This window comes from Trichosurus vulpecula, chromosome 1 (assembly GCF_011100635.1).
Source record: "Trichosurus vulpecula isolate mTriVul1 chromosome 1, mTriVul1.pri, whole genome shotgun sequence".
Taxonomy (NCBI): Eukaryota; Metazoa; Chordata; class Mammalia; order Diprotodontia; family Phalangeridae; genus Trichosurus; species Trichosurus vulpecula.
This window is the reverse complement of record NC_050573.1, coordinates 32288615-32316371: the sequence shown is the minus strand read 5'-3', so window position 1 is coordinate 32316371 and position 27757 is coordinate 32288615. Positions and strand designations below refer to the sequence as shown.

General features: G+C 48.7%; 1 protein-coding gene across 2 annotated transcripts in view; it reads left to right on the top strand.

Moving 5' to 3' along the window:
• The first annotated feature begins 1603 nt into the window (after positions 1-1603).
• DTX1 (deltex E3 ubiquitin ligase 1) overlaps positions 1604-27757 on the top strand; it is a 66663-nt gene continuing 40509 nt past the window's right edge. For both annotated transcript variants that reach the window (XM_036741976.1, XM_036741977.1), the window contains exon 1: positions 1604-2181. In XM_036741976.1, coding sequence (XP_036597871.1) covers positions 1923-2181 — 259 coding nt within the window. In that variant the 5' untranslated portion in view covers positions 1604-1922. The remainder of the gene's footprint in view (positions 2182-27757) is intronic.

The window sequence follows — 27757 nt, the reverse complement described above, 5'->3', positions numbered from 1 at the left end:
CCTGGGAGAAGCGAGCTTGGTGCGGGTTTGGCAAAGGCAAGAGCCCTCCCTCAGGATCATCACCCCCACTCCCCGACTCCCGGGCTCCGGAGGGGCCAGGAGCCCGGGACAGGGCCTCCAACCCGGGGGGGAGCCGACTGCCTCAGTGATCAGTGCAGAAAGAGGAGGAGAGAGGGAGAGCTAGAGCCGGAGCGAGGAGGTGGAGGAGGAGGAGGAAGGAGGGAGAGGGAGAAAGAGAGGGAGGAGAAGAGCGGCGGTGGACAAGAGCGGAGAGGACGAGAGCAGAGACAATCGGGCGGTAAGGATATCTCGCCCCTGGTGGGGAAGGGAAAAGAGGGAACCGAACGGGAGAGGGGGCTGCCCAGCGAAGACTTCGCCCCCATGTCCATCCCCATCCCCATCCCCATGTCCATCCCCATGTCCATCCCCATCCCCGTCCCCATGCCCATCCGCTTCCTCGCCACACCACGGAAGGGCCGGAGGGGAGGTAACCCACCCAGTCTGGGAAAGAGGAGGGGGGTGCCCCGCGCCAAAGCAGCAGACTACGTCTGCCCTCAGGGGTAGCAAGGCTCCCTCATTCCCCGCTGTGACCCCCCCCCCCCCAGGACGCAGAGGATTCTCCCTAGAGAGATCTCTTCTCCCATGCTTTCACCCCCTTAGCTCTCCCCCAGACTGGCAGGCAGTCCAGCCAGGTGGGGCCCAGAGACCCCTGGGATGAAGCGGGGGCGGAGGAGAGGGAGGTCCGTGGGGGGAGGGACTGAGACCCTGGGAAACCCTTCGGCCCATTTTGCTCAGCTTCGGATCCCCACTCCCGGGCCTGGAGCACCAGCCTCCAGGTACTCCTCCCACCCCCGCCCAGCTGTTGGGCAGGACCCCTTTAAGCGCCCTCTCCTGCAGGCACCCTCCCCCGGGGCTCCCCATTGTTCTCTTCTGCTATCTCTCTGGGGAAGAGGGTCGGGAGAGACGCGTTCTTAAAGAGCCCTCTCCCTTTCTTGTCTCCCCCACAGGTCGCTATTCAAGTGGGCTGGGGAATCGCGGCTGCTCCCCTGTGGTGTTGGGAATGGGCCGGGCCAGGTTGGGGAGGCCAAGGCACCGCCCTCTGTGACCTGAAGAGCTGCCTTATCTAGGGAGGTCACTGGGTGGGGCCGGGCGGGGGTGGGGTGGTGGCCCCCAGCAGAGGGTCCATTCTGCGGCTTCTTGACCGAGACCGGCGAAGCAGGCGGCTTCCTGACCCTCCTCTCGTCTGGGGAGGGGGGCGGGGACACCCCCCTGCAGCATGAGCTGGGAGCCAGGCCTGGAACAGGGCCGTCGGGGGGGCGGCCCCACCGCCCGGTGATCCGCCTCCCCCAGGCATACAGAGGCAGCGGACAGGGCCGCTCCTGCTGCTTCGGGCAATGGATGGAGCTGGGCCCAGGAGGGACGCAGACTTTGTGCTTTCCAGGCCCGGGGGCCGTCTGGGCTGGTGACGGGGGGAGGTTGAGACTCACACATTGACGTGACGAGGGGCTGCCTGAGAGGTAGAAAGAAGAGGAGGAAAGAGGAGGGGGCCAGCCGGGATCGCAGGGGCGTGACCCCACCCTCCCTTGCCAGGATTTTGACGGAGAACGGTGCCTTCCAGGCTCATACGACCCAGGAGTCTAGGACCCGCCACCTCCAGGTGGAGGCAGGAAAGCCAGGCTGAGGGGGCTGGCTGTAGCCTCCTTCTGTGGCTCCAGGCCTGTAGAGGCCTGGACTGGACCATTCACTGACTCATGGACATCAGCAGCTGCTCACTATCTCAGCAGAAGGTGGCTTAGCTGTGGTCAGGGAGGCCTCTCTTCCTTCCTGACCCCTTCCCCTTTGAGAGGAGAGAGAAGGGCACAATTGGACTTTCTCAGCCCTCCAGTCCCCCTCTCCTGGGGACCCTCAGGTGTGGTTGCACCATGTCCAGACCAGGCCCCGGAGCACTGATCTCCATCAATGGCCTGGGGTTCCCACCCCAAAACCTGGCCAGAGTGGTGGTATGGGAATGGCTGAATGAATACAGCCGCTGGCGCCCCTACACGGCCACGGTGTGCCATCACATCGAGAATGTGCTCAAAGAGGATGCCAGGGGCAGCGTGGTCCTCGGACAGGTGGATGCCCAGCTGGTGCCCTACATTATTGACCTGCAGTCCATGCACCAGTTCCGCCAAGACACAGGTAAGCTTCCCCCAGGAGCCCAGGAATAGAATCATAGATTTCCAGTGGAAGCCTGGGACTTTTAATCTCTTTTGTAGCGAAGCCTCTCAGAGGTCCAGTCATTTGCATGAAGTCCAACAGGTAGCAGGGCTAAGATTCAAACCCAGAGCCACTGACTGAGATCTAGGCACTTTCTTTTATATCACATCATGGTATCATCCCCTCCCACTGCCCTCCGGAGGAGAAGCTGCCTCCACTCACACCCCTATGCCCAGAGCTCAGTGTCAGGAACAGGCCTACATTAGATAAAAGGCCTGCAGGACCCAGTCCTTAAGACCTCAGAAAAGAGGAGCCCTTTAAACCAGCATTGCCAGCCCTCAGCCCCTCTTGTTTGAGGTTGGCTAAGGGGCAGGTACGTAGGTGGTGCTGAGCCTAGAATCAGGAAGACCCAAGTTCAAATCCAGCCTCTTATGCTTACTAGCTTAGCAACCCTGGGGCAAGTCACTTTTACCTATAGCTCAGTTTTCTCAGCTCTAAAATGGGAATTCTGATAGCACCTACCTCTCAGCACTGGTGTGAGGGCCAAATGAGATATTTGTAACGCTCTTAGCACAGTGCCTGGTGCACAGTAGTGTTAAATAAATGCTTATTCTCTTCTACCTCTCAAGGCCTTACTCACATAGGTGTGATTGGGGCAGCATGGACAGAGCAGTAGACCTGGTGTCAGGAAGATCTGAATTCAAATCCTACCTGAGCTGAGTGACCCTGAGCAAGTCATTTAAACCCTCTCTTAGCCTCAATTTCCCTATCTGCAAAAGGGAGAAAATGTGGATAATAATGGCATCTACCCACCACAAAGGGGCATTAGGAGGAGGGTCAAATGAGCTAACACACGTGAACGCTTTGTAAACCTTAGGGCATTGTGTAAGTGATTGCCGTTCCTGGCACTATTATTAATTCATGAGAGCCAACTGAGCTGTAGGTTTGAGTGTGAGCCCCACCAATGACACCTGTCAGATCATCAATCTAGAGCTACAAGGGACCTTCTAGGTCCCCATTTTACAGACTGGGAAACTGAGGCCAGAAATGACCTGCCCAAGGGCATACAGGTAATAAGTGGCAGATCCCAGTTCAAACTCACATTCCCTGACAACAAGTTCGACAACCTCTGCACTGTGATATCCTGCCTCTCCCCTTTACTAGCCAGGTGACCTTGGGTCAGTCATTTCTGGCTTCATAGAGTGGTTATAATTAGCCTATAAAAACATAAAGGTTCACCTTTCAGATTTACTTCTGTAACCCTTAAACTTTTGCAAACTGTCAGACAAATGCGGTTCTTGATACTTCTGTTTATATTTGAGGGTTGCACATTTTCCTAGTTTGTACATTATTTTTTGTGGGGCAGAACCAGGGAGCCAAATCCCCATGTTTCCCTGGGCTCCTGGGCTTGTTTTACTGAGCTGGGGTCAGAGTAGAGCTATCAGGCCACCCCCAGAGGGATGATGGTCATCTACTCCCAACCTTGAGGCTGCCCAGATCTGTCAGACTAGAGTGTTTCTGTATGGGGCAGATGATGGTGAAGAGCAGGCCCAGGTTTGGGCAAATGTCCAGGTCTGTTCTCGATCTTTCTTCTCTTCCCCCTGGCCCCTGCAGTTGTTTACCGAAGCTCTCCCCAGGAGGAAGAGTGACCCTCTGGGATTGCAGAGCACTCCCCTGTGAGGACGTTGAGTCTGGGGCTCCTTAGACTGTAAATGGGATCATGGAGGGGGATGGGCCCAGAGGGAGGAGAGGCAGACAGAGTGAAGGTGCTAGACTCCAAATGCTTAGCAAAGATCAGAAGTGGAATTCCCACCCAGAATGTTGTCGTGTGCTGGTCTGAGCCCCACAGCTCAGGAGATGTGGAGAATTAGAGGATTTGGAGCTGGGAGGGCATAGCTGAGACCCTCTTTGGATGTGTCCTGGACCCCTTTGGCATGCTCTGGGGAAACCTATGGACCCCTTCTGAGAATCATGTCCTTAAATGTATAAGATGAAATACAGAGAATTATACTTAGATTGAAATATGGCTGTCAAAATATTTTCTTTTAAATTCAGTGACCCCAGGTTAAGCCCCCTTGGATCTAATCGAGTGGGAACACTGAGTGCCAGAGAAGTTAAGTGACCAGTCCAAAGTCTCAGACAGACAGTATCTCTAGGAAATGGACCCTAGATCTTCTCGTGCCAAATCCAGCTCCATTCACATAACAGGGCTTGAGAAACGTATTTGGGGTGGTGTGGAGGCGGCCGCGTGAGAGGAGGGACAAAGATGTTGCCTCTGGATCTTGAGGACGTGGGTTTGCATCCTGACTCTGTTGTTCTCTGTCTGCGCTACTGAAAAGATGAGGCCTTTTCTGCCAAGAAGGACAAAGGCTGAGAAAGCCCAGGACAGAACCCCCAAATCCACAAATGGCAGCACGGAGAAAGGAAATGTGGCCCAAGTGTTGGCTGGATAAAGGATGTTGTGCTTGTAGACTGGCGGAGGAGGGGGTGGTGTTAGGACAAGGCAACAGATGTCTTATTTTACACGGCAGGGAGGAAACATGTAGAACCTTTGACCCCATGTTGTTGTTTAGTTTTCAGTCATTTCTGATTCTTCACGACCCCATCTGGGGTTTTCTTGGCAAAGATACTAGAGTGGTTTGCCATTTCCCTCTCCAGTTCATTTTACAGATGAAGAAACTGAGGCAAACAGGGTGAAGTGACTTGCCCAGGGTCACACAGCCAGTAAGGGTTTGAGGCCAATTTTGAACTCGTCTTCCTGGCTCTAGGCTTGATGCCCTATCCACTGTGCCACCTAGCTGACCCCATAGGGAGGGCAAAAGATGAGCTTGAGACATCTACTGGCTGTCATGCCTATGGATGAGTACCCATGTGTATCTTAGCAAACATGTACGTAAGAGGGCTCCTTTACTTATTATTATATCTCTATAAAGGGGTATTGAGGAAGCTAGGAGTGGTACACATCTTTTTTTCCTTCTCCAAGACATCCTGTGGCAGGCCCAGGCCAGGCACTATTTAGGGCGTCAGAGAGAACACCTTCTTCCAGCTACATTATCCACCCTATCGCCCAGAGGGAAGACTGAGGCCCTGACAGAGAGCTAGGTACACCCCCTTTAATATGCATGTGTGTTTGGAGTGTGGGGAGGAAACCTCATGTGTAGGGGGACAAGGGACAAGCTTTTTACTTGGCTACCTCAGGAGTGGGCCGCTCAGATATTTTCCTAGGCTGGTTGGGCCCCAGCCCTGTTTGGCTCTCTGGAGCAGGGAATACCAGAGTGAAGGGCAAAGTAGTCAGTGCGTCTCTGGTGCCTTCTTCTCTCTCCTCCCCTTCATGTCACCTCCAGGACCCTCTCACTGCTCAGAGTCCTCACTTCAGTGCTCCAAGCAGAGCTGCCATTCTCATCCCAAATCTTTCTCTGTCCACCCAGCTCCCAGTGCGAATTACCCCCCCCCATCCATAAGACTGATAAACTAGCCCTCCCTAAGGTGTTTCAAAAAGAAATTGACAATGGTGTAATCCATCATCTTTTCAAGAGTAGTGGGCATTGCGGGAGGGGACCTTTAGTTAGAGGGCCATAGATTCTAAAGACCCAGGAATTACTCTCTGATGGTAATATTTCAGTCACCACACAAGAGGAACGTTTAGGGGAGAGAGACACTCATATCATATTTGGTAGGTGAACGCCTGCTCCTTCTACACGTAAAGCCAGTTCACATGGAAAGCTCCTTAGACCTTAGACTTTCTGTCTGTTCCCTGGAGCAGGAAAGACTAAAGAGGCAGGAGGACAGCCCGTTCTGGTATTAGCTGTACAGAGGGTCCCCTCTTTTCTTACCTTCCAGCCTGCTGAATTTTGTTTTATTGAGGGTCTTCTGAGTCTCACCCCACCCTTCCAAAACCTTCTAGATCAGGCTGTTCACACAACATCTACTATCTGTTTGCAGGAAAAGAGAGAAAACACATATACATTACACACACACATGCACACACACACACACACACACACACACACACACACACATCCATCCTAGGTCTGGGACCCTGCCAAGCTCCCCAGCAAGGGAGGCCTGGAAACCAACCAGGCTTGGCAGGGGGTCCAGGGAGGGATCCAGAGGCCTGGAAGGGAAGCTGCCATATCTTCCAGTTCACACCCTCCCATCAAGCAAAAATGTCAGGAAGTGGACCCCTTTCCTCTTTGTCAAGGGCAAGAGGTGATGTTGTGGAAAGAGGCCTGGCCTGGGAGGTGGGAGGCCTGAATTCGAATCCTGGCTCTTGCCATTAAGCCACACCTTGCCAAGTGAATTCATCTCTCTGATCCTGTTTCTGCCTCTGACTAAAGGGGGGTGAACTGGATGTCTCTAAGGCCAGTCTTTCCTCTAATCCACAGAGCATCTCTCCAGTCCTGTTCTCTTAGAATTTACAATCCTAGAACAACAAAGCAGTATGGAAGCCCAGAGGGCCCCCCTTTTGTGCCTTCACCCGCACTTAGGTTTCCTGTATATTAGAGCTGGTGGAGAGAGACCATCTGGCCCCACCACCTCATTTCACAAATGAGGAAACTCAGATCCAGAGAGCAAAAGGGGTCTTCCCCCTTGGTTAGGGCATGGGTCCCTGGACAAGGTGGATGCTCTGTGGTCATCATCGGCCCAAAGTGAATAGCAGTGCTCAGGTTGGAACCCAGATCTTCCCACTCCCAAAGGCTCTTTTACACTGCCCCACACTGCCTGCCAGGGTGATAGGAGGTAGCCCCTGCTTCATTGTGCCCCTCCCCATACACATATGTGCTGAATTATAAACTGAGGCAGACACACCTAGGTGTGTACTGAGATCCATATTCACGCGTATGCCAATAATTCTCATTGCTATTTATAAATAGCTTTCCAAAGACACAGCCAGTGTGAGTATTACTATGTCTTTTTTCCTTTGGGGCTGGGTCTTTGGTTTTATTGGCATGGAGACCTCCCATTGAGGAAATTCCCTCCACCAATGCAGGTCTGTACTTTTTTTTGCAACTTGTGAGTTACTCAGACCAACGAGAGGTTCAATGACTTTTCTAGGGTCACAGGGCAAGTGTGTATCAGATGGAGGAATTTAGCCCTGATCTTGCTGCCTTCCCTCTGGTTGAGTAAATGAAGCCAATAACTGTGCCCAACATCACCCAGCTCACCCAAAAGCTGGGCTACACATGTTGATTCACCCATGAGGACACCAGCATGTGTAACAGACAGCCCATCACCATATCCATGAGCAGATGAGCATGCTCATCTGTTAAGTAAGGAGGAGGGATGGGGGGAGTCAGGGCCCCAGAGCACAGTGCCTGTAGGGCTGGAGTTTAGCTGCCCCCCCAAGCCCCTGGGGTCAGGGTGTTTGTTCAGCTGGTGGCCCCAGGCCCTGGTGGCTCATCTGCCTGCCTCACCCACTGCTTGTTTTCACTGCTCCCACAGGAAGATGGGTTCTTCTTTGAAATATTTCCCCAGGTCCTGGGTCAGGACCTGGGAGCCCAGTCTGGAAACAGCTTTCCCACATGGAGGGAGGAAGGGGGGGTAAGCTCTCTGACCCAGGTCATGGGATGGAAATGACAGATGAGGGTGGAGGGGAATGAAAGAGGGGCCCAGATCCAGGCTAAGGGAGGAGAGGGCCTCTTCCTTACCCCCTCAGTGATTGTTATGGTTATAATGTTGTTACATAATAGATAGCTGTGATATTATTAGTAATAACAAAACATTTTAAATAGCCTTCCTTTTGAGGCTTCACTGTCAGGCTGATTCCCTCCCCTCCCCCAGCCTGCTGGAGCAGGGTCCTCACTGTCAGGCTATGTGACTCTCCCACCTGTGGGAAGTGGAGTCTTCACTGCTAATGTTTGGATTTCCCCACTTGTGGGAACATGGACCTCCCATGTGGCTTCATTGCATCAGTTCTGGGGAGCACGGTAAACATCAGTAAGTGAAGTGGATCCCAAGGGACTCAGTTTCCCAGTGTTAATTGGATGCCTCCCTGATTCCCACCTGGGAATGGGACAGACACACCCAGTCTCTTTCCAATTGGACTTTCTGGTTACTTCTCCCCACTTTACAGGGTTTTCTACAATCTAGCAGTGTGACTACATGCAAGACTTGGCCTTCTCATCTGTCAAATGGGATTACTATATGGCACCTAGCTCACAGGGTTGTTTTGAGAATAAGATGAGCTCATACAGATGTGACAAGAGGCATAGAAAGGAGACACAACCAGAACTGCTGGCCAGTATTGATCAGTCAATCAACACTGGCCTCCCAGTGAATTTCAGCCACTTTTCTGGTCTTTATCTTCTTATGACAGGTACCCAAGCTATCTATTAAAAATATTTTTTTAAAAAAACAACATAAGGAAAAAAAAACAGCAACCCACACACCCCAAAAACCCAACCAGGTGCTTATTTGCATAGTATTAGTTTATGAAAGAGGTCTTACTCATTCCCTGCAAAGCCTCCCACTCCTGCCTCTCAGCCTTTGTGGGGTCAGTTTGGAGAAAAGAAAAAAAAATCAGTTGGACTCAAGTCAATGTTGGCAGGAGCCCTGAAGAGTTGCCCAGAGGCCATACATGGACGAGAGTCAGGGGAAAATAAGGGAGGAGCCTGCTGAAGCCAGTGTGGCTTTGGGGGTGAGGCTGAGGACTCAGCATGCTCTCCTGCTCTCCCAACCATCTCCCCCTGCTCAGGCTAGGAGGGGAAGAAAAGTTAATGGGACAGCATCCAGAGAATATTGTAGGAGCTGGGAGGGGCCTTAGAACAGGGAATGTCAGGGCTGGAAGGGGCCTTAGAACAGGGAATGTCAGAGCTGGGAGGGACCTTAGAACAGGGGATGTCAGGGCTGGGAGGGGCCTTAGAACAGGGAATGTCAGGGCTGGGAGGGGCCTCAGAACAGGGGATGTCAGGGCTGGGAGGGGCCTTAGAACAGGGGATGTCAGGGCTGGGAGGGGATCCTTAGAATCCTATATGTCAGGGGTTGATGAATATGTAAAGACCACCTAGCCCAAACCTCTTATTTTACAGAGGTAGAAACAAAGGGTTGTTGACTTGTCCAAGGTCACTCAGTGAGTGAAGACAGAGCTTAGATCAATATTCCCAGTCCTGATAAGGTAAGGTTAGAACAACCCAACTTCAGATGAGGGGAGTGGCAGAAAACAAGTGAGATGGATATGGGTTGGAGGCCTGAGGTAAAGATCGGAGCTAATGGAGAGCCAGAGAGTCAGTTAGTAACCAGGGCAGGGACCAAGATGGCGCCAGTAGACAGTGGAGCTCCAGAGGGAGAGCCAACATGGTTATAGGCAATCCCCTCCCCCAACAGGCTCCAGGGCTTAGGGCCACTTGAAAGGGCAACTCAACCAGGTGTGATTCCAGATGAGGCCAGTCCAACTCAACACATTAAGACTGAGATACAATGGGACAAAAGGGGTTGGGAAGATTGGAGTTGGGGTTGGAAAGAGGAATGATGGTATTGGACCTGCTGGGAAATACCTCTCATATTAGGTTGGAGATGGATGGAACAGTGGTTAGAGCGCTGAGCCTCGAATTCGAATGCAGCCTCAGACGCTTAGTAGCAGGGAAGTGAGTAAACCTCCATGTGCCAGTTTCCTCAACTGTAAACTAATGATAATAATGGCACCTGCCCCCCCAGAGTGGCTGTGAGGATCAATTGAGATATTTTTAAAGTGCTTAGCACAGTGTCTAGTACATAGCAGGTGCCTGATAAATGCTTGTTTCCTTCCTTTCAGAAGTTGAAATTCCACTGTTTGGGATTCATTCCTTTGGATGTTTCCGTCAATAGGAGTTCCCTATTCAAATATACTTGTCCTAGAAGGGATTGCCCAGTATTCAATTACCAGCCATTAACATCTTAGTGTAGATTAGTTGGCTGGGAGCTGAAAGCAAGGCCTTGAAGGGTTGGCACCAGAATAGGTTACTGGGGGAGGGGGGGGAACCAAAAAGGGGAGTTAGATTAAGAACTGGAAATGATTTTAGAGATGATCCAAGCTAGTCCCTGTACTTTACAAATGTGGGAAACTGAGGCCCAGAGAGCTTGGGCAATTTGACCAAGGTCTCACAGATAGTAAATAAGTAACAGTCTAAGGATTGGAACCCAGGCCTACAAAGCCGGTTCACTTGCACCTTGGGGAGAGAAAAGAGCTTGGGACTGGGAGCCAGGAGATCTGGATTGTAGAACTCAACTACTGTTATAGGACCTTGGGGAGGTACTTCTCCATCTGTAAAATAATGAAGAGGGCAAGGGGGAAGGAACAAGCTCATTTTTGAGGCCCCTCCCAGCTCTGACATCTGCTGTTCTAAGGACCCTCCCAACTCTGACATCCCCTGTTCTAAGGGCCTTCCCACTCCTGACATCCCCTGTTGTAAGGCCCCTCCCAGCTCTGTCATTCCCTATTCTGAGGTCCCTCCCAGCCTGACATTCCCTGTTCTAAGGGCCCTCCAACCCCTGACATTCCTTCTTCTAAGGTCCCTTCTAGCTCTGACATTCCATGTTCTAAAGCCATTCCCAGCTCTGACATTCCCTATTCTAAGGTGTCTCCTAGTTCTTACATTCCCAAAGTCCCTCCCAGCTCTGACATTCCATATTCTAAAGACCTTCCCAGTTCTGACATTCCCTATTCTAAGGTCTCTCCCAGCTCTGACATCCCCTGTCCTAAGGCCCCTCCCAGCTCTGACATTCCCTATTCTAAGGTCTCTCCTAGTTCTTACATTCCCAAAACCCCTCCCAGCTCTGTCATCCCCTGTTTTAAGGCCCCTCTCAGCTCTGACATTCCATATTCTAAAGACCTTCCCAGTTCTGACATTCCCTATTCTAAGGTCTCTCCTAGTTCTTACATTCCCAAAGCCCCTCCCAGCTCTGACATTCCCTGTTCTAAGGCCCCTGCCAGCTCTGACATTCCCTATTCTAAGGTCTCTCCTAGTTCTTACATTCCCAAAGCCCCTCCCAGCTCTGACATTCCTTCTTCTAAGGTCCCTTCTAGCTCTGACATTCCATGTTCTAAAGCCATTCCCAGCTCTGATATTCCCTATTCTAAGGCCCCTCCCAGCTCTGACATTCCCTATTCTCAGGCCCCTCCCAGCTCTGACATCCCCTGTTCTAAGGCCCCTTGCAGCTCTGACATTCCATGTTCTAAAGCCCCTCCCAGCTCTGACATTCCCTGTTCTAAAGCCCCTCTCAGCTCTGACATTCCATGTTCTAAAGCCATTCCCAGCTCTGACATTCCCTATTCTAAGGCCCCTCCCAGCTCTGACATTCCCTATTCTAAGGTCCCTCCCAGTTCTGTCATCCCCTGTTCTGAGGCCCCTCCCAGCTCCGACATTCCCTATTGTAAGGCCCCTCCCAGCTCTGACATCCCCTGTTCTAAGGCCCCTCTCAGTTCTGACATTCCACGTTCTGAAGCCATTCCCAGCTCTGACATTCCCTGTTCTAAGGCCCCTCGCAGCTCTGACATTCCCTATTCTAAGGTCTCTCCTAGTTCTTACATTCCCAAAGGCCCTCCCAGCCCTGATATAATATCACCTTTGCCTCTCACTCACTGTCAGCCCTGGACAAGTCAATTGCTCAGAGCCTCGGGTCCCTCATCTATAAAATGAGGCTATGATAACAGCACCTGCCTTGAAGGACACTCAGGTGAGCTCTTGGCTTGGGACATTGTATTCCTGTTCCGCTAAGGCCCGGAGAGAGGGAGGCCTCCATCAAAGTCATTTAAATTCTTCCTTTATGTAGGGCACTCTGATGAATGCTAAAGGTACAAAGAATAAAGGGAAACAGTCCCTGCCCTCTAGGAGCTTATGTTCTGTTAGAGACAACTTGTACATGTATTTGTGTGTGTGCGTGTATGTTTGTATTTTTGTATAGACATATATGCGTCTGAGTGCACTCCTTTGTAGTTCTATGTATTTTGCTTTATGCATTTAAAAACATGGTTTTTAGTCCATAAGCAGTCCGTAGGCTTCATCAGACTGCTCAAAAAAGGTTAAGAACACCTGATACAGGGAGATAAGGGTTGGGGAGAAAGAAATGGAACCTACTGGGGCAGAGTGGGGGACTCCCTTTCTGGTAGGAACAATAGAATAAAGCTTCCAGCTCAATCATCCATCTGCCGGTCCAGCCTGGGGGGCAGCCTATCTATAGTCTTTCTTGCTTCTATCACATTGAGGTTTGTGAAGCCCTGTATTTCTTCCTGTCCTCTTTGGGAGGCACAGATATGTTATTATCCCCATAGAGAGTTGGCCTGGAAGACAGGAAGAGCTAGGTTCAAATGTCACATCTGAGGTATACCGACTCTGGGCCTTTCAGCAAGTAGGTATCTCAGTGGATATAGCTCTGGGTCCAGAGTCAGGAAGACATGAGTTCAAATTCAACCTCAGACACTTACTAGTTGTGTGATCTTGGGCAAGTCACTTCTCTTTATGTGCCTATATAGTTTCCTTATCTGTAGAATCTGTAGAGGTTGAATCCCAGGTCTGCCACTTCCTCCTTGTGGGTCCTTGGGTCCTTTCTCTGGGCCTCAGTTTTTCCCTTTGTAAAATGCCAAGATGGGCAGGTGGTGAGAGGATTGGACTACATAAGGTTCGTCACCACCCTGGTCACCTTCCTCTGGGTGCTCTCCAGCCCTCTGTCCTTCCTAAGTGAACTGAGCCCAGTTCTCCAGATGTGTCTGACCAAGGCCGAGTGCTACAGAATTAATAACCTCCCTCAACCTATACGCTCTGCTTACCTCAGTCTTTTTTTTTTTAATTGAAGCATTTTATATCATCTTCATGCTCCTTTTATACACTATGGCCATTTTGGCCTTACACCAGGAATGCAGGGCTAGTTCACTATAAGTAAAACAATATACATAACATACCATATGAATATCAGAAATAATTAAAGCCACATGATTACATCAATAGATGTTAAAAAGACTTTTGACAAAATTCAGCATACCACTCTATTAAAAACTCTAGAAAGCACAGAAATAGACTTTTCCTTAATCAATAATAATACTAAATAATAGTTGTCTAAAGCTATCTAAAACCAAGAGCAAACATCATATGTAATGGCAAAAAGTAAGAGGCTTTTCCACTAAGATCAGAGGTAAAGCAAGGATGTGTATTATCACCACTACTCTCTAACGTGGTACTAGAAATGATAGTTACAGCAAAAAGCAGGAATGAGGAATCAAAGGAATAAGCAAAGAGGAAATAGTTTTTGAAGATGATACAATGGTTTATTTAGAAAGCCTAAAAAAGTCAACTAAAAAATTAATTGAAACAATAAGTTCAGCAAAGCTTCAGGGCATAAAATAAACCATCAACATTCCTGTATATTTCCATGAAAACTCAGCAGGAAGAGCTAGAAAAAGAAATTCCATCACAGAAGATATAAAATATTTGGGTATCAATCTACCAGGACACACCCAGGAATTATATGAATGCAACAATTTTTGCACAAATAAATCAATGCAGTTAAATTTAAATGGAAAAAAGTTAACTAGGAGGAAATCCTTATAGCAAATTTCTCTGATTAAGGTCTCATATCCAAGATATAGCAAGGAACTGATTCAAATTTTACAAACAAGAACCATTCCCCAGTAGATAAATAGTCAAGGGATATAAACAGTCAGTTTTCAAAGGAAGAAATCCAAGCTCAATCAATAAATATTATTAGGTACCTACTATGTGCCAGATACTATGCTAACAACAACCATATGAAAAAATGCTCCCAATCACTAATAATTGAAGAAATGCACATTAAAGCAACTCTGAGGTTCCACCCTCATCCATCAGACTGGCAAAGATTACAAAAAGGGAAAATCACAAATGTCAGGGGGCAGTGGGAAAACAGGAACACCAGTGCACTGTTGACAAGGCTGTAAGTTGGTCTAGTCATTTTGGAAAGCAATTTTGAACCCTGACCAAAAAGTCACTAAAATGTGCACGCTTGAGCTGTAGTAGTACAGCCCCAAAGACCTCAAAGGAGGGAAAGGACCCGTACGTACAAAAGTATTTCTAGAAGTTCTTTTCATAGTAGAAAAATAACTCAGAACTAAAGGGGTATCTGCCTATTGGGGAATAGCTAAGCAAATTATGACGTATGGATGTAAGGGAATTATTGGCCATAAAAAGTTATAGAATGAACAGTTTCAGAGGAAAATGAGGAAGACGTCTTATGAATTGCTGCAAAGCAAAGGGAGCAGAACGAAAACAAGTCACCAACACTCAAGCTCCTTAACAGTGTGCAGCATTAGCTTTCATGGATCTCATGTTATACTATTGACTCTGAATGAGCTTGTATGCCACTAAGACACCCAGTTCTTTTTCTGATAAATGACTACTTTGTCATACCTCAGTTGATCACTTAGCAAGTGCTTACTTTGTGTCAGGCCTGGTGCTAGGTGCTTCTCTAAAAGTGCTGTTTGGATAGTAGAGCCCTGAGAGCAATCTCACAACAAAAATGAGCATGGTTTTGGGTGTGGGAGGAGAGAGTGAGAAGGAGGGGTAGAATATTGAGGAGAAACAGATCTGACTTGAATGAGAAGCATACAGTGAGGTAGCAGTAGGCGATAAAGTTGTAGATCATAGGATCATATAACCATATAGAGTTAGAAAAAGCCCCTAGGAACTCCTGAGTTCAACCCCACCCCATTTGATAGATGAAGAAACTGAGGCACAGAAAGGTTAAATGCCTTTCCCAGGATCATATAGCTATTTCATATCTGAGGTAAAATTTGAACTCAGGTCTTCCTGACTCCAAATCCAATGCCCTAAACACTGTGTCAGGGTATCTTTCCATATTGGGTGGGTCTGTGTGACTCATGGATCCCCATAGTTCAGCTAACTAGGCATTGGCCAAATCACCAAAGAAACAACCATCATATCTAGGATTAATTGCATAGGTTCCTAAGATTTCAGGCTAGAAGGGAACCTTAGATCATCAATCCAATCCCCAAACCCATTTAAAGAGGAGGAAATCCAGAGGGGAAGTGATTTGCCCAAAGTCACAAGGTAATGAATGAGCAATCAAAGTAGGATTTGAATCCAGATCCTTTGACCTCATCGGCTTTCTTTCTCACTGTACCATACTTCCTCCAGGACTCTCTTTGCCTGAGATAGCCCGTAACTGGGGCACCCACAGCCAGGTAAGGCAAGCAAGAGGGGGTGGTGAGTTGCGCAGGTCTGGTCCCTTGGTACCTACTGTACCATGGTACGTCATGGGGCCTGGGATGACGCCTGCTCCTGCCTGCTGCCAGTTACCAGGCAGACCTCCCCAGAGGACTCTAGGCTTCACCAACCCAAACCAACCTCATTAATCACTGTCCTCAGCAGGGAAAAGGAGAAGAGAAAGGGGAGGGACAGGAGGAGGAGGAAGAGGAGGGGGAGAAGGTCAAAAGCACAGAGGATGTGGAGACAGCATAAATACGGTGGAGCTGGGGCCCACTACACTGGGGGGAGTCCCTCTCTGCTGCTCACTGGCTGGGTGGCTGTAGGCACATTAGTACTTTTCCAGACCTTGTAGGAAGCAGAGGTGGAAGTGACCTTCCACTCCAACCCCTTCATTTTGAAGAGGAGGAAGCAAACTCATGTAAATTGCCCAGGGTCTCACAGGTGATAGATACTGGAGGCAGGATTCAAATCCAGGTCTTCCAGGCTCCAAGTTCAGCACCCTGTTCATTATACCACCCTGCTTGGTACCTGGTAGTTATTGACAGAGATAGATTTGAACTCGGGTCCTGGGACTCCAAGTTCAATGCTCTTTCCACTATACTACTATCTCCCCAGTTGTAAAAAATGAGGGGGCTGGCTCCTATATCCCTTTGAGTTCTAAATCTGGGACCATTTGCAACCCCTCCACATGAGTTATGAATCCCCCCTCCAAAAAAATAAGCTCCCCCTCCCACCAGCTGCATGGCTGGTAAGAGCTGAGGTCTTTGTTGGGTGTCCCCCTTAACCCCTCAGACAACACTAGCCACCCTTCTTTAGTGTGTCTCTTTACTAAAAGCTGATACAGAAGAGAGGAAATAAAACTTGGATATATTATTGTGCCATATGGACCTCAGCAGGCACCTTGAGGAGAAGCCCCAAGAGCAGTGTTAGCCACATAGAGCTCTGAGCAGCCCCTGATAGGTTCACCCTGGGCGGCTCTTTCTCTTCCATTCCCCCACCCCTAGGCACCTCCTTCTTTTCTTCTTCACCTCTCTCCCACTGCATTCTCCCACCCCTCCTGCCTGTACATCAACCCGCCCCTTGTCTAGCGTTACAAGCTGAAATAAAAGTAATTATTATAATAACTAACAAAGTATAGGCCTTTAAGGTTTGCAAAGAGCTTTATAATATTATCTTATTTTATTCTCACAACCACCCTGGGAATTAAGTGCTATTATTCCCTCTTACAGATGAGAAAACTGAGGCAGCAGATGTTAAGTGACTGGTCTCTGGGGTACCCTTCCTTACACCAGGTCCAGCATGCCATCCACTAGCTGCATTCAAAGCTAAAGGACTTGTTATACTCCCGGCCTTAGAGAGAATCCCTAGGGATGAAGGCTTGCCCAGTTGAGGGATTTAGCCTAGACTTGGTTCTTTGGAAGAGGGAATGGAGGGGCAGATTAGGAGAAACTATAGGGATCTATGACTGGAGAAGGTGATGGAGCAGTGGTGGAGAAGGTAAGAGGCCCGTCAGAGGGATGGAGACAGAGCTGGGATGGGAAGTGATGATTAGAGCTGTGAGAGAGGAGACCGATGGCCCTGGAATAAGGGTATGAGGCTGGGATCGAGGAGAGTAAGATCGTGGGGTGGGATGGGAAAGAGATGGACTGGGACTTTGGGTGGGGGAGAGAATGAAGCTGCGAGAAAAAAAGGTGATGGTGCTTCACAGATACAAGATCAAGGGAGAGAGGGACAGGTCAGGCAGATAATCGAGTGGGAAAAGATCAGGGATTACAGTGGACCACAAACTCAGTGTGTTGGTAGTGATGGAGCTTGGATAGGAAAAGGAGATAGGGCTGTGATGGTGGAGGTGATGGACAGCCAAGAAAACTATTGTAATCTTGGGCTTCATTAAGAGAGACTTGGTCTCCAGGACTAGGGAGATGATAGCCCTGCTGTATCCTGGAGAGAGAAAGTGCAGTTCAGTGGAAAGAAGACCTGGGTTCAAATGCCACCTCTGTTGCTTATTATCTGTGTGACTTTGGGAAAGTCATTGAGTCTCCGTGAACTTCATTGTCCTCATCTCTAAAATAAGAGGGTTAGACTAAATAGATCCATGAGCTATTCCTTGGGCCTTTAAATTTGTCTTCAAAATCTTTGATCACTGTATTTCAATCTAATATGTTTTCTTTGTAATCCTCTGTATTTTATATTACGAACTTAACATGATTCTGAGGAGTCCCTAAGCTTCACCAGACTGCCCAACCAAAGGGGTCGAGATCACAACAGGTGGAGAGCCTTGGCCTAGTCGGGCTACATTTGAAGGGCACATCCAGTTCTGGGCATCATATTTTAAGAAGAGGATTCTTCAACTGGAGAGCGACCTGAGGAGGTTCTTAGATTAAGGCTGTAAGAGGTTCATTTGAATGAACTGAGGATGCTTAACGTGGAGATTTATGAGGTTTGTGGTAGCTGTCTTTAAGTATTTGAAAGGCCATCTTGTAAAAGAGGGATTATACTTGTTCTGCTTGGCCCCAGGAGCAATGGGTATAGGTTCATTTAGTGGATGAAGAATCTCCCAGCAACGAGAGAGCTAGCCCAAGATGGAACCAGATGCCTTGGGAGATGAAAATTCCCCATCTTTGAAGGTCTTCAAGCAAAAACTCGATGACCACTTGTTGGATTTGTTATGGAGAATTTGTTCAGGGCATTACTGTCTTCTTCAAAGATGAGTTGGACTAGATAGCGTCTGGGGTCCTTGTCAACTCTGGGATTCTGAGTTTCTGAGCTGGGATGGTTGTGGTAATGGAGTTATGGGGAAGGGAGAGGTTAGAGCCGTGGGACAGGGGAGAAGATATACACAGGTATAATGCCAAAATGAGAGGGTGGTGGAGATGGGCTCAAGGGTGGTAGATCTATGAAAGGAAGAAGTGACTGATGTTATGGGGAAGGTCATAGAGCTGGAATTGTGTTGATGATGGAGCTGGGATCGGAAAGGAGATAGAGCTGTGTTATTGGGGGTAATGGAGCTAGGAGTGAGCCGTGATGGAGATGGTATTGTGTTAGTGATGGAGCTTGGATGGGAAGCTGTAGTGGTGAAGGTGATGGAGCCTGGGTTAGGGCAGGGTGGGGGTGGGGATTATGTTGACAGGAGAGGTAATTGATCTGGAGTTATGGAAGTGATAGAAACTGGGTTAGGGCAGTGATGGAGGTGGGACTGGATGATCTCTCAAGCTCCATTCTAGCTCTGACATTCTATACTCTGTGGACCTCCCCATCATTTCACCATTTCAGCTCCATCAACTATGACATTCCCTGTTCTAAGGCCCCTCCCAGCTCTGACATTCCATATTCTAAAGACCTTCCCAGTTCTGACATTCCCTATTCTAAGGTCCCTCCCAGCTCTGACATCCCCTGTTCTAAGGCTCCTCCCAGCTCTGACATCCCCTGTTCTAAGGCCCCTCCCAGCTTTGACATTCCCTATTCTAAGCCCCTCCCAGCTTTGACATTCCCTATTCTAAGGCCCCTCCCAGCTTTGACATTCCCTACTCTAAGGCCCCTTCCAGCTTTGACATTTCCTATTCTAAGGCCCCTTCCAGCTCTGACATTCTGTGTTCTAAGGCCCCATCTCAATTATAATTTTACCCTCTAAACCCCCTCCCAGCTCTGGCCACCTGACTGCCCACTTATTGAGAAGACTCATCCTTTCCTACTTTAGCTTCCCCTGTGTGCTACATTCACTAGCTCATGGCTCCTGCTTAAGAGAGCCCTGGGTCTCTCCTGCCCAGCTCATCCCGCCCCTCCCCCCAACCTCTTCACCCAACACCCTTGTTCTCATTCTTCCCTCCTCCGGGCTTCTATGGCCCAGGGCCAGGGGAATTCACTGCTGCTTGCCTTATTTCTCCAAGGGTGGCAGGTGGGTGAAAGGGGTGCTGAGGAAGGAGGCTGGCTCAGCCTTCCCTGATGGCAGAGGATGGCAGAGCTGGCGCCTGTCCCTGGAACTGAATGCTCTTAAAATCCTAACAAAGAAAACGGCCATCAAAGCAGCCAGGACTGTTGTGGGGAAGAGGCTCCCAGAAGCTTTTCTGTGCCGGTGACGGGCAGGGGGAAGAGCAATTAGAGCGTCAGGAGCCCGCTCTGTTTTGCTGGGTACAGCTTGGGCAGCTCCTGTCCACTGGGATGCAGGCCCGCTGTCCCCTGGGTAACCTCCCCAGGACAACTGGCCTGTCACTGCTTGGCAGGATGGGGGCTGGTGTTGAAAATCTAGGGCAGCCCCAGATAGAAAGGACAGGAGAGAAAGGAAGATGGGATGGAGGGTTCAGGAAAGGGAAAAAGAGGAGGAGGAAGAGAAAAAAGCAGCACAGACCCATGGCTCACAGGATCAAGGGAACGGGTTAGCCACTGATAAATCATTGGAGCCTGAATCTAGAAGCAGAAAGGACCTCAGAGACCGGCTAGTGCAGCCCCCTCATTTTGCAGATAAGGAAACTGAGGGAAGTGACTTGCTCAATCTTATACAGGTAGTAAGCATCAGAAATAGAATTCGAACCCAGGTCCTCTGACTCCAGGGCCAGAAATCTTTCCACTGTAGCATTGAAGTGAATGATGAGCACATCAGAGAAACAGGCCAGACAGGGTGGAGATGTTTTGCTGTGATAGCACAAAGATAGAGGAGGAGGAAGAAAGAGGAAAGAAGGAAAAAGGAGGGAAAGAGGAGAGGGGAGAAAAGAGAAAGGAAGGAGGAGAGGAGGAAGTGGTGATTTGGGGGAGCGGTTGAAGGGAAAGAGGAGGGAATAGGGAGAAATGAGCAGGAGAAGATGGCAGAGCAAGAAAATGGCAGAACAGAGTGAAAGGAGGTGGCCAATCTTGGAGAAAGGGAAGGGGTCAAGGACAAGGTGATGAGATGAAGGATCTGCTCTCTTTGAAGGAGGGGAGGCAGGGGAGGGGAGGAATGAGCCCCAGTGAGCCAAGGTTCCCAGATCAAGCTGGCATAGAATCAACTGTGGGAGACACCCCATGTGTCATGGGATCTCGTGGCCATAAAAAAGCCCTAACCAACCAATCCCTCCCTCGCAAACATCTCTGCCACCCTGGGGATGCCACCCTGGCTGATTCACTGACTTGGGGGAAGCCGACTCTCCCCTGAGACTCTTTGGAAATGCAGATGCCTCCTCTACCCAGCCTGGGGAGAGACTTTGTTGGGGGGGCAGGGAGGCAGTGTCCAAGAGTTAATAGTGAAGTATTAAAATCCAGTTCGATGCCCTCCTAGACTTGGAGTCAGGAAGACCGGAGTTCAAAGCTAGTCTTAGACACTTACTAGTTTGGTGACCCTGGGCAAGTCACCTAGCCTTGTTTATGCCTCAGATTCCTCATTTGTAAATTGGCAATAATGATGACATCTGCCTCTCGTGGTGGTGAGGACCACATGAATGTGTGTATGTGTACGTGTGTATGTATGTGTGCATTGTGTGTATATATGTACATGTATATACGCACACATAAAGCAGGGGATATGTATATATACACGCATACACAACACACACAAATATATATTAGATATACACGTAGGTATTACACACAGATTATGTATCGTACATATGTGTATATTGTATTACATTGTCTTGGCAGAATACATACGTGTGTTGTTTGTCATGTGTATGTAAATATGGGGCAGCTGGGTGGTACAGTGGATAGTGCACTGTGCCTGGAATCAGAAACATCTGAGTTCAAATCCAGCCTCAGATACTTCCTACTAGCTGTGTGACCCTGGGCAAGTCACTTTACTCTGCCTCAGTTTCTTCAATGGTAAAAATGAGCTAGAGAAGGAAATGGCAAACCACTCCAGTATCTTTGCCAAGAAAAACCCAAATGGGGTCACAAAGAGTCAGACACGACTGAAATGACTGAATAACAACAGTGTGTATAGAATGTGTAATGTGTGTATATATGTACATATACATACATATATAGGGATAATATATACATACATGTTTACATAATATATGATATGATATGATGTCATTAACATAATAATATAATACATTTACAATACCTGTAGCTGTATATAATATAATATAATACCTGTGTATATTGGGTATATATATGTGTCTAGGTACATATCTACACACACACACACATGTATAAAGTGCTTTGTAAACCATGAAGCGCTGTATGAATAATACCTATTTCTGTTTCCTACTGACCTCTGAGAACTCCAGGAGCACTAGGGACAAAGGGAAGGTGAAGGGGAAAGATATGGAGATTTTGTAGAGGACTGGCCTTCTGGAAGACATTCCTGGGTTCTGCCATTAAGGGCTTTAGTCTGGGGCTGTTGCGCTCATTGGCATAGAAAGACTGCACTAATCGGAAGAAAGAACCCAGCCTGACTTCCTCGTTTATAGGGGAAGAAGTAAGGCACAGAATGGGGGAAGTGACTTCCTTAGGGTCACGCAGGGACTAAAGCCAGTCTGTACTCCCAGACTGGCCAGTCTCCCAGATGAGTACTAATGAGTCCTGCTGATCCAAAGGCATACTAGGCAACGAGTGGGGATGGTTCTGTGCAACTTATCCCCCCTACAGAAGACAGCTCAGCCATGGTCTTATTTCATTTCAGACAGCATAGAGGAAAAGGAGTGTCACCACATCAGGTCATCCTGGTTCTACCCAGACTGGTCCCATACCCTCTTTGGGTCTTGACTTCCCTCTGCCTTGGATAGATGCAAAGTAGAGGCCCAGAGACAGGGCCTATCTACCCCATGGATTAGTGGCACATCTTGTACTAGAATTCACGTCCCATCTTTCCAATACACCTCCAAGGCCCTAATTGTCCGGTCACAGGGTCACGGGATAACAGACCTAGAATGGGGAGGAACTTTAAAGTCAGTGTAATCTAATTGGTTCATTTTCCAGATGAGGAACCTGTCTAAGGTTGAATCCAGGTTTTCTGGCTTCACTCTTTCCACTGCCCCCCTGATTCTGAGTCCAAGGCTCTTTTAATGAGTAAAAGAGGCATGGCAGGTATACTGAGGCCAGTCTGGGATATCCGGGGAGGTCAGCATCCCATTCCCTCCCACCAAGAAGCCCCTCTATGGTCGTTTGAGACCCATAGTCCAGGCGCCCAAGAGCTGGACTCTATGGCACAGCCAATACCCCTCCAATTCTGTTAAAATCTGATTAAAAGGGCTCGGTTCCTGGGGATTTGAAGGAACAGGGGCTCAAATCAGGAAGCAGAAACTTGGCACTGGCCCAGCCAAGACTCATCTCACAAGACTCCTCTTGTGGCTTGGAGACGAAAGCGTGTTAGGACGTCATCAGATCTTAGGAGACTCCGCTGTGAGCTGAGAATAGATGCCTGCCTGTTTTTCCCTTTCCTCGTGTTGTCGTCCCCAAGGCCACTCACTTGCCTCTGGGAAATCTGAGCCCTTCCTGGTGACCACAGCAGGGCTCTGGAGCCCTGCGCATCCCCTTGCCTTGGTTTGCTTTCCCTGCCGCTCCCCTCCCTTCAACTGCAGGGTCCTGGGCCAGGCCAGCTTTGTTGATGAGAGAGCCCACGGAAACCACTAATGTATGTCTGTTTAGGCAGATGAGCCCCCTGGGAAGGATACATGGCCAACATTACACTTCTGATGGGGGTATTGATTACACTCACGGCCTCCCAGAGGGGCCCGAGGATCACGGGCTTACTAGCTGGAGGGGAATCTCAGTAATATCTAGGCAGTCAGTCAACAAGCATTTGTGAAGCATTTACAATGTGCCAGGCACTGTGCTAAGCATGGAGGGTACAAAAAAGGCAAACATAGTCCCTGCCCTCAAGAAGCTTATGGTCTAATGGAGGAGACAAGATGCAAACAACTACGCACAAACAAGCTATAGACAGGCTAAACTGAAGACAGTCAATAGAGGGAAGGCACTAGCAGGGTCAGAGGAGCTTCCTGCAGACAGTGGGGTAATAACATTTCTCTAGTGCTTACTATGGACACAGCTAGGTGGTTCAGTGGTTAGAGCACCGGGCCTGGAGTCTGGAAGACCTGAGTTCAAAACTGGCCTCACATACTTATCAGCTGGCTGAAAAAGGAAATGGCAAAACCAATTCAGTATCTCTGCCAAGGAAACCCCAAATGGGGTCATGAAGAGTCAGACACAATTGAACTGCAACCACAGTGTTTACTATATTACAAATATTATCTCATTTAATTCTCACAACAATCCTGGGAGGTAAATACTGTTATTATCCCCATTTTGCAGATGAGGAATCCAGGGCAAACAGGTGAAGTGACTTGCCCAAGGTCACAGAGCTAGTAGTGTCTGAGGTCAGATTTGAACACAGATCTTCCTGACTCCAGGCGTAGTGCTGCATTCATTGTACCACCTAGCTGGGGATTTGAGCTGAGTCTGGAAGGGAGCCAGAAAAGCTCAGAGAAAGCAATAAGGATGAGGGAGAGCATTCCAGGCCTCACAGACAGCCAATGTGAAGGCAGCCTAGTTTTCCAGCCCAGGTGACTGACTGGCAGGATGATGGCACCCTGAATGGTAACAGGAAAGTGAGGAAAGGGGGAGGGTTTGGGGGGAAAGACACGGAGGCTTGTTTTGGACACGTTGAGTTTGAGATGCTTCTGGAACATCCAATTAGAGATGGCCAAACACAACCACCTGACTTTGTACATGAGGAAAATGAGTCCCATCAAAGGGCAGTGACTTGCCCAAGGGTCATAGCAGAGGTCAGATCATATGCCAGGTCCTGGGACTGCAATCCCAGCGATCTATCCAGGAAATCAGTAAGTGTTTACTACGTGCCAGGAACTGTGCCAATTACCAATGAAACAAATAAAGAAATAAAAAACAGAAACCAGTCCCTGGTTTCTAATGGGGAGAGACAATGTACAACCAGGGCAGTGAAGGACCTGAAGTTAAACTGTACAAGACTGTCCTGGGGCCTCCAGAACCGAGGGCCAGGACCCTGAGAGTCTTAGGAGGCTTAGGGGGAAGCAAAGAAAGAAAGAAAGAAAGAAAGAGAGGAAGGTAGGAAGGAAGGGAGGACAAAAAGGGAGGAAGGGAGGGAGGAAGGAGGGAAGGAAGGAAAGAAGGAAGGAAGGAAGGAAGATAAAAAAGTATGCCGAGGGAAGCTCTGACTCTGTCTCTGGTATCTGTCTCCTCAAAGCAAGGGGAGTTAAGGTAGGCAATGGGATCTTGGAGTCAGTCACCATCATAGAACTGGGTATAAAGAATAATGGGAAGGAGAAAGAGGAAATTAGAATGTTAGGGCAGAAGAGCTGGGGAGCATGGCCCGAGAGAAAGAGCCCTTGATTTGTAGGCAGAGGACTTCTGTTTGTGTGACTGTGGGTAAATCTCTGAACCTCTCTGGACCTCAGTTCTTCATCAATAAAATGGGGGAATTGGGACTGATTAGCCCTAAATCCCATATTTTAAACTGGCCTTTTTATAGCCAGGATTGATCACCTTTGGGTACAATCCCCCTCTTCCCAATCTCAAAATATCTCCCCTACTGGCCAGCCACAATTCATTCTTTGGTCTCATAGAACATCAGAGATGGAAGGGTCCTCAGAGCTCATCTGGTGTAGAACCCAGAAAATAATAGTGAGTGCCCCTGTGCTCTTTGCCATGATCAAGCCACATATGGAACATTCAAGGGTACCCATTTTCAGGAAGGATACAGTGGAAAGATCAATGCACTTGGCCTCAGAAGACCTGGATTCAAACCATGCCTCTGTCATTTACTATCTTGGTGACCTTGAGCAAATCTCTTAACCTCTCTTGGCCTCAGTTTCCTCATCTGTAAAAATAAAGGCTCTTGGAGCTTATGAACAGTGTGATAGGGCTGCTAAAGAAGCTGATTTGATCTTAGCTTACGTTGATAGATCCACCACACTCTGCCCTGATCAGACCATACTTGGAGTATTGCACTTAGCTCTGGACATCGCAGCTTAGAAAGAAAACTGTTAAGCTAGAAATCAATGAGAACAGGGTAGCCAGTCTAGCAAAGGGCCTGAAGGTTATGCCATAGAAAGATTGAAGGGATTTGAGGATCTTTGTTCCTGGAAAAGAGTCAGGGGAGATACAAGAGCTGTTGCTGACTCAAAGAAGGATTCCCCTTGTGCTGTGTGGCTCCAGAGGTTGGAACTATGGGTGGATGTTGTAAGGAGTCTGAATAAGGCTCCATATCAGAAAAAACTTACCAGTGAGAGCTATTTAAGAGTGGAGGTGGATGCCTCGGGAGATCATAGGCTCCTCCTCATTGGGGGTGGGCTCTCTGTCATTGAAGGTAGGCTCCCCCTCATTGGTGGTGAGGTCCCTCTCGTTGGAGATCTCCAAGAAGACGCTGGATGCCCACCTATTGGACATGTTAAGGAGGCTATTCCTGTTCAAGTAGGAGTTGGATTTGTTGGCCATTGAGGTCTATGCCAAATCTAAGATTCTTCAGGTCTTTGATAATGGATTTAATAGTGCTTAGGAAGAATTGGGGGTGGCCAAGCCTTGCTTCCTGCAGTTGTTATGGTCACTTGGGGATCCTGAGTCCAGGCCTCTGATGGCCTCTTGTTCTTCAAAGTTCTGAGCAGGGGAGGTCTTTATTCTGCAGTGGGGTTGTTCCAGGCTACATGCACAAACACATGACCTTGCTTTTATAACTCTCTGTAATAGCTGTTGCCTTCATGTTTTTCCCCCTCAGCCTGACAGGATGTCCCATGACCATCTTCCCCTCTTGGGCCCTGGCCCGGCTCCTTTTCCGGTGGGGGCCCCTTTGGCCAGCCGGCGGTGGCCCCTTTCCTCATGACTCCCCCACCCACACACTGAAGTCATTTCCCTCCACTCCAGAGATGAGGGCCGAGGTTGGAGAAGAAGGGGAAGAGGTCACAGCTGTTGCTCTTCAGGGCCCCCCACCAAAAGGGAGGCAGGAGGAAGAAAATAGCGAGGGGGCAATTTGAACTCCTTTGTAAGAAGCTAAGAGGGAAGGTGGCAGTGAAGAACCACTAATAAAAAACGTCGTTCAGTAGTTTCAATCATGTCCGACTCTTCATCACCCCGTTGGGGTTTTCTTGGTAAAGATACTAGAGTGATTTGCCATTTCCTTCTCCAGCTCATTTTACAGATAAGGAAACTGAGGCAAACAGGGTTAAGTGACTTGCTCAGCGTCACGCAGCTAACAAGCATCTGAGTCTGGATTTTAACTCACAAAGAAATCTTCCTGACTCCAGACCTGGCACTCTATCCACTGAGCCACCCAGCTGCCCCATTTCTATGATTATTCAAGGTTTATAAATTATAAATTCACAAAATCCGCCATGAGGGAGGTGATGCTATGTGACAAATGAGGAAAGTAAGGAAATTCACCTAAATGGGGGCCAGACCTGGCAGGTGACCAGGATGGGGCTGTGTGGAGCCAGGGTAACGAGAAGAAACATCCCAGTGAGGGATAGATGAACCAATAATAGTAGAAGGTGTACCCAGGCCCCTGCCTACTGGACTGTGATTACCAAATCATCAACCCAGAATCCGAGACCTCAGTGGCCGCCCAGACCTACCTGAACCAAAGATCCCCTCCACACAAAACCTGACAAATGGTGTTTGCTTGAAGACATCTGATCAAGGGAACCCACTCCCTGCCCCCATCCCCCAGCCAGCCCATTCCATCTTGGGATTACTCTAATTATTAGGAAGTTTTTCCAGACATCAAGCCTAAATTTGCCTCCTTGTGTCTTCCACCCACTACTCCTTGTTCTGGAGCCAAGTAGAACTAGTTCAATCCCTCCCCCACACCCTTTAAATATTTGAAGACGGTTTCTTGTCCTCCCTGAGTCTTTTATTCTGGATTCGTAGCCTCAGCTCCTCCCTCACATGCCAGAAACTCAAGGATCCTTCATCCCCATCCTGGCTGACCTCCTCTGGCCACTCCCGACCCACTCATTAACCTCCTTCCTAAAGCGTGACTCCCCATATCAACACGAGATTCCGTATTTGTCTCTTTTTTTAAGTTTTTTTTTTTGAGGGGGGAAGGCAGGGCAATCGAGGTTAAGTGACTTGCCCAAGGTCACACAGCTAGTAAGTGTGTCGAGTGTCTGAGGCCAGATTTGAAGTCAGATCTTCCTGACTCCAGGGCCAGCACTCTACTCACTGCGCCACCTAGCTGCCCCGATATTTGTCTCACCAGAGCAGACCACAGTAGGACTAATTAACAACAAAAATAACCGGTAATAAGTAGCCTTTCTAGAATGCTTTACATTTTACAAAGTCCTTCACGTATATGATCTCATTTGACGCTCTAAACAACCCTGAGTCCAGGCCCAGGGATGGGTGCTGTGAGATCATGCTATAATAATAGGTTTTATATATATGGGTATTTATATGTATTTATGTATAGTATTTAATAACATTTGTAACAATATAACATTATA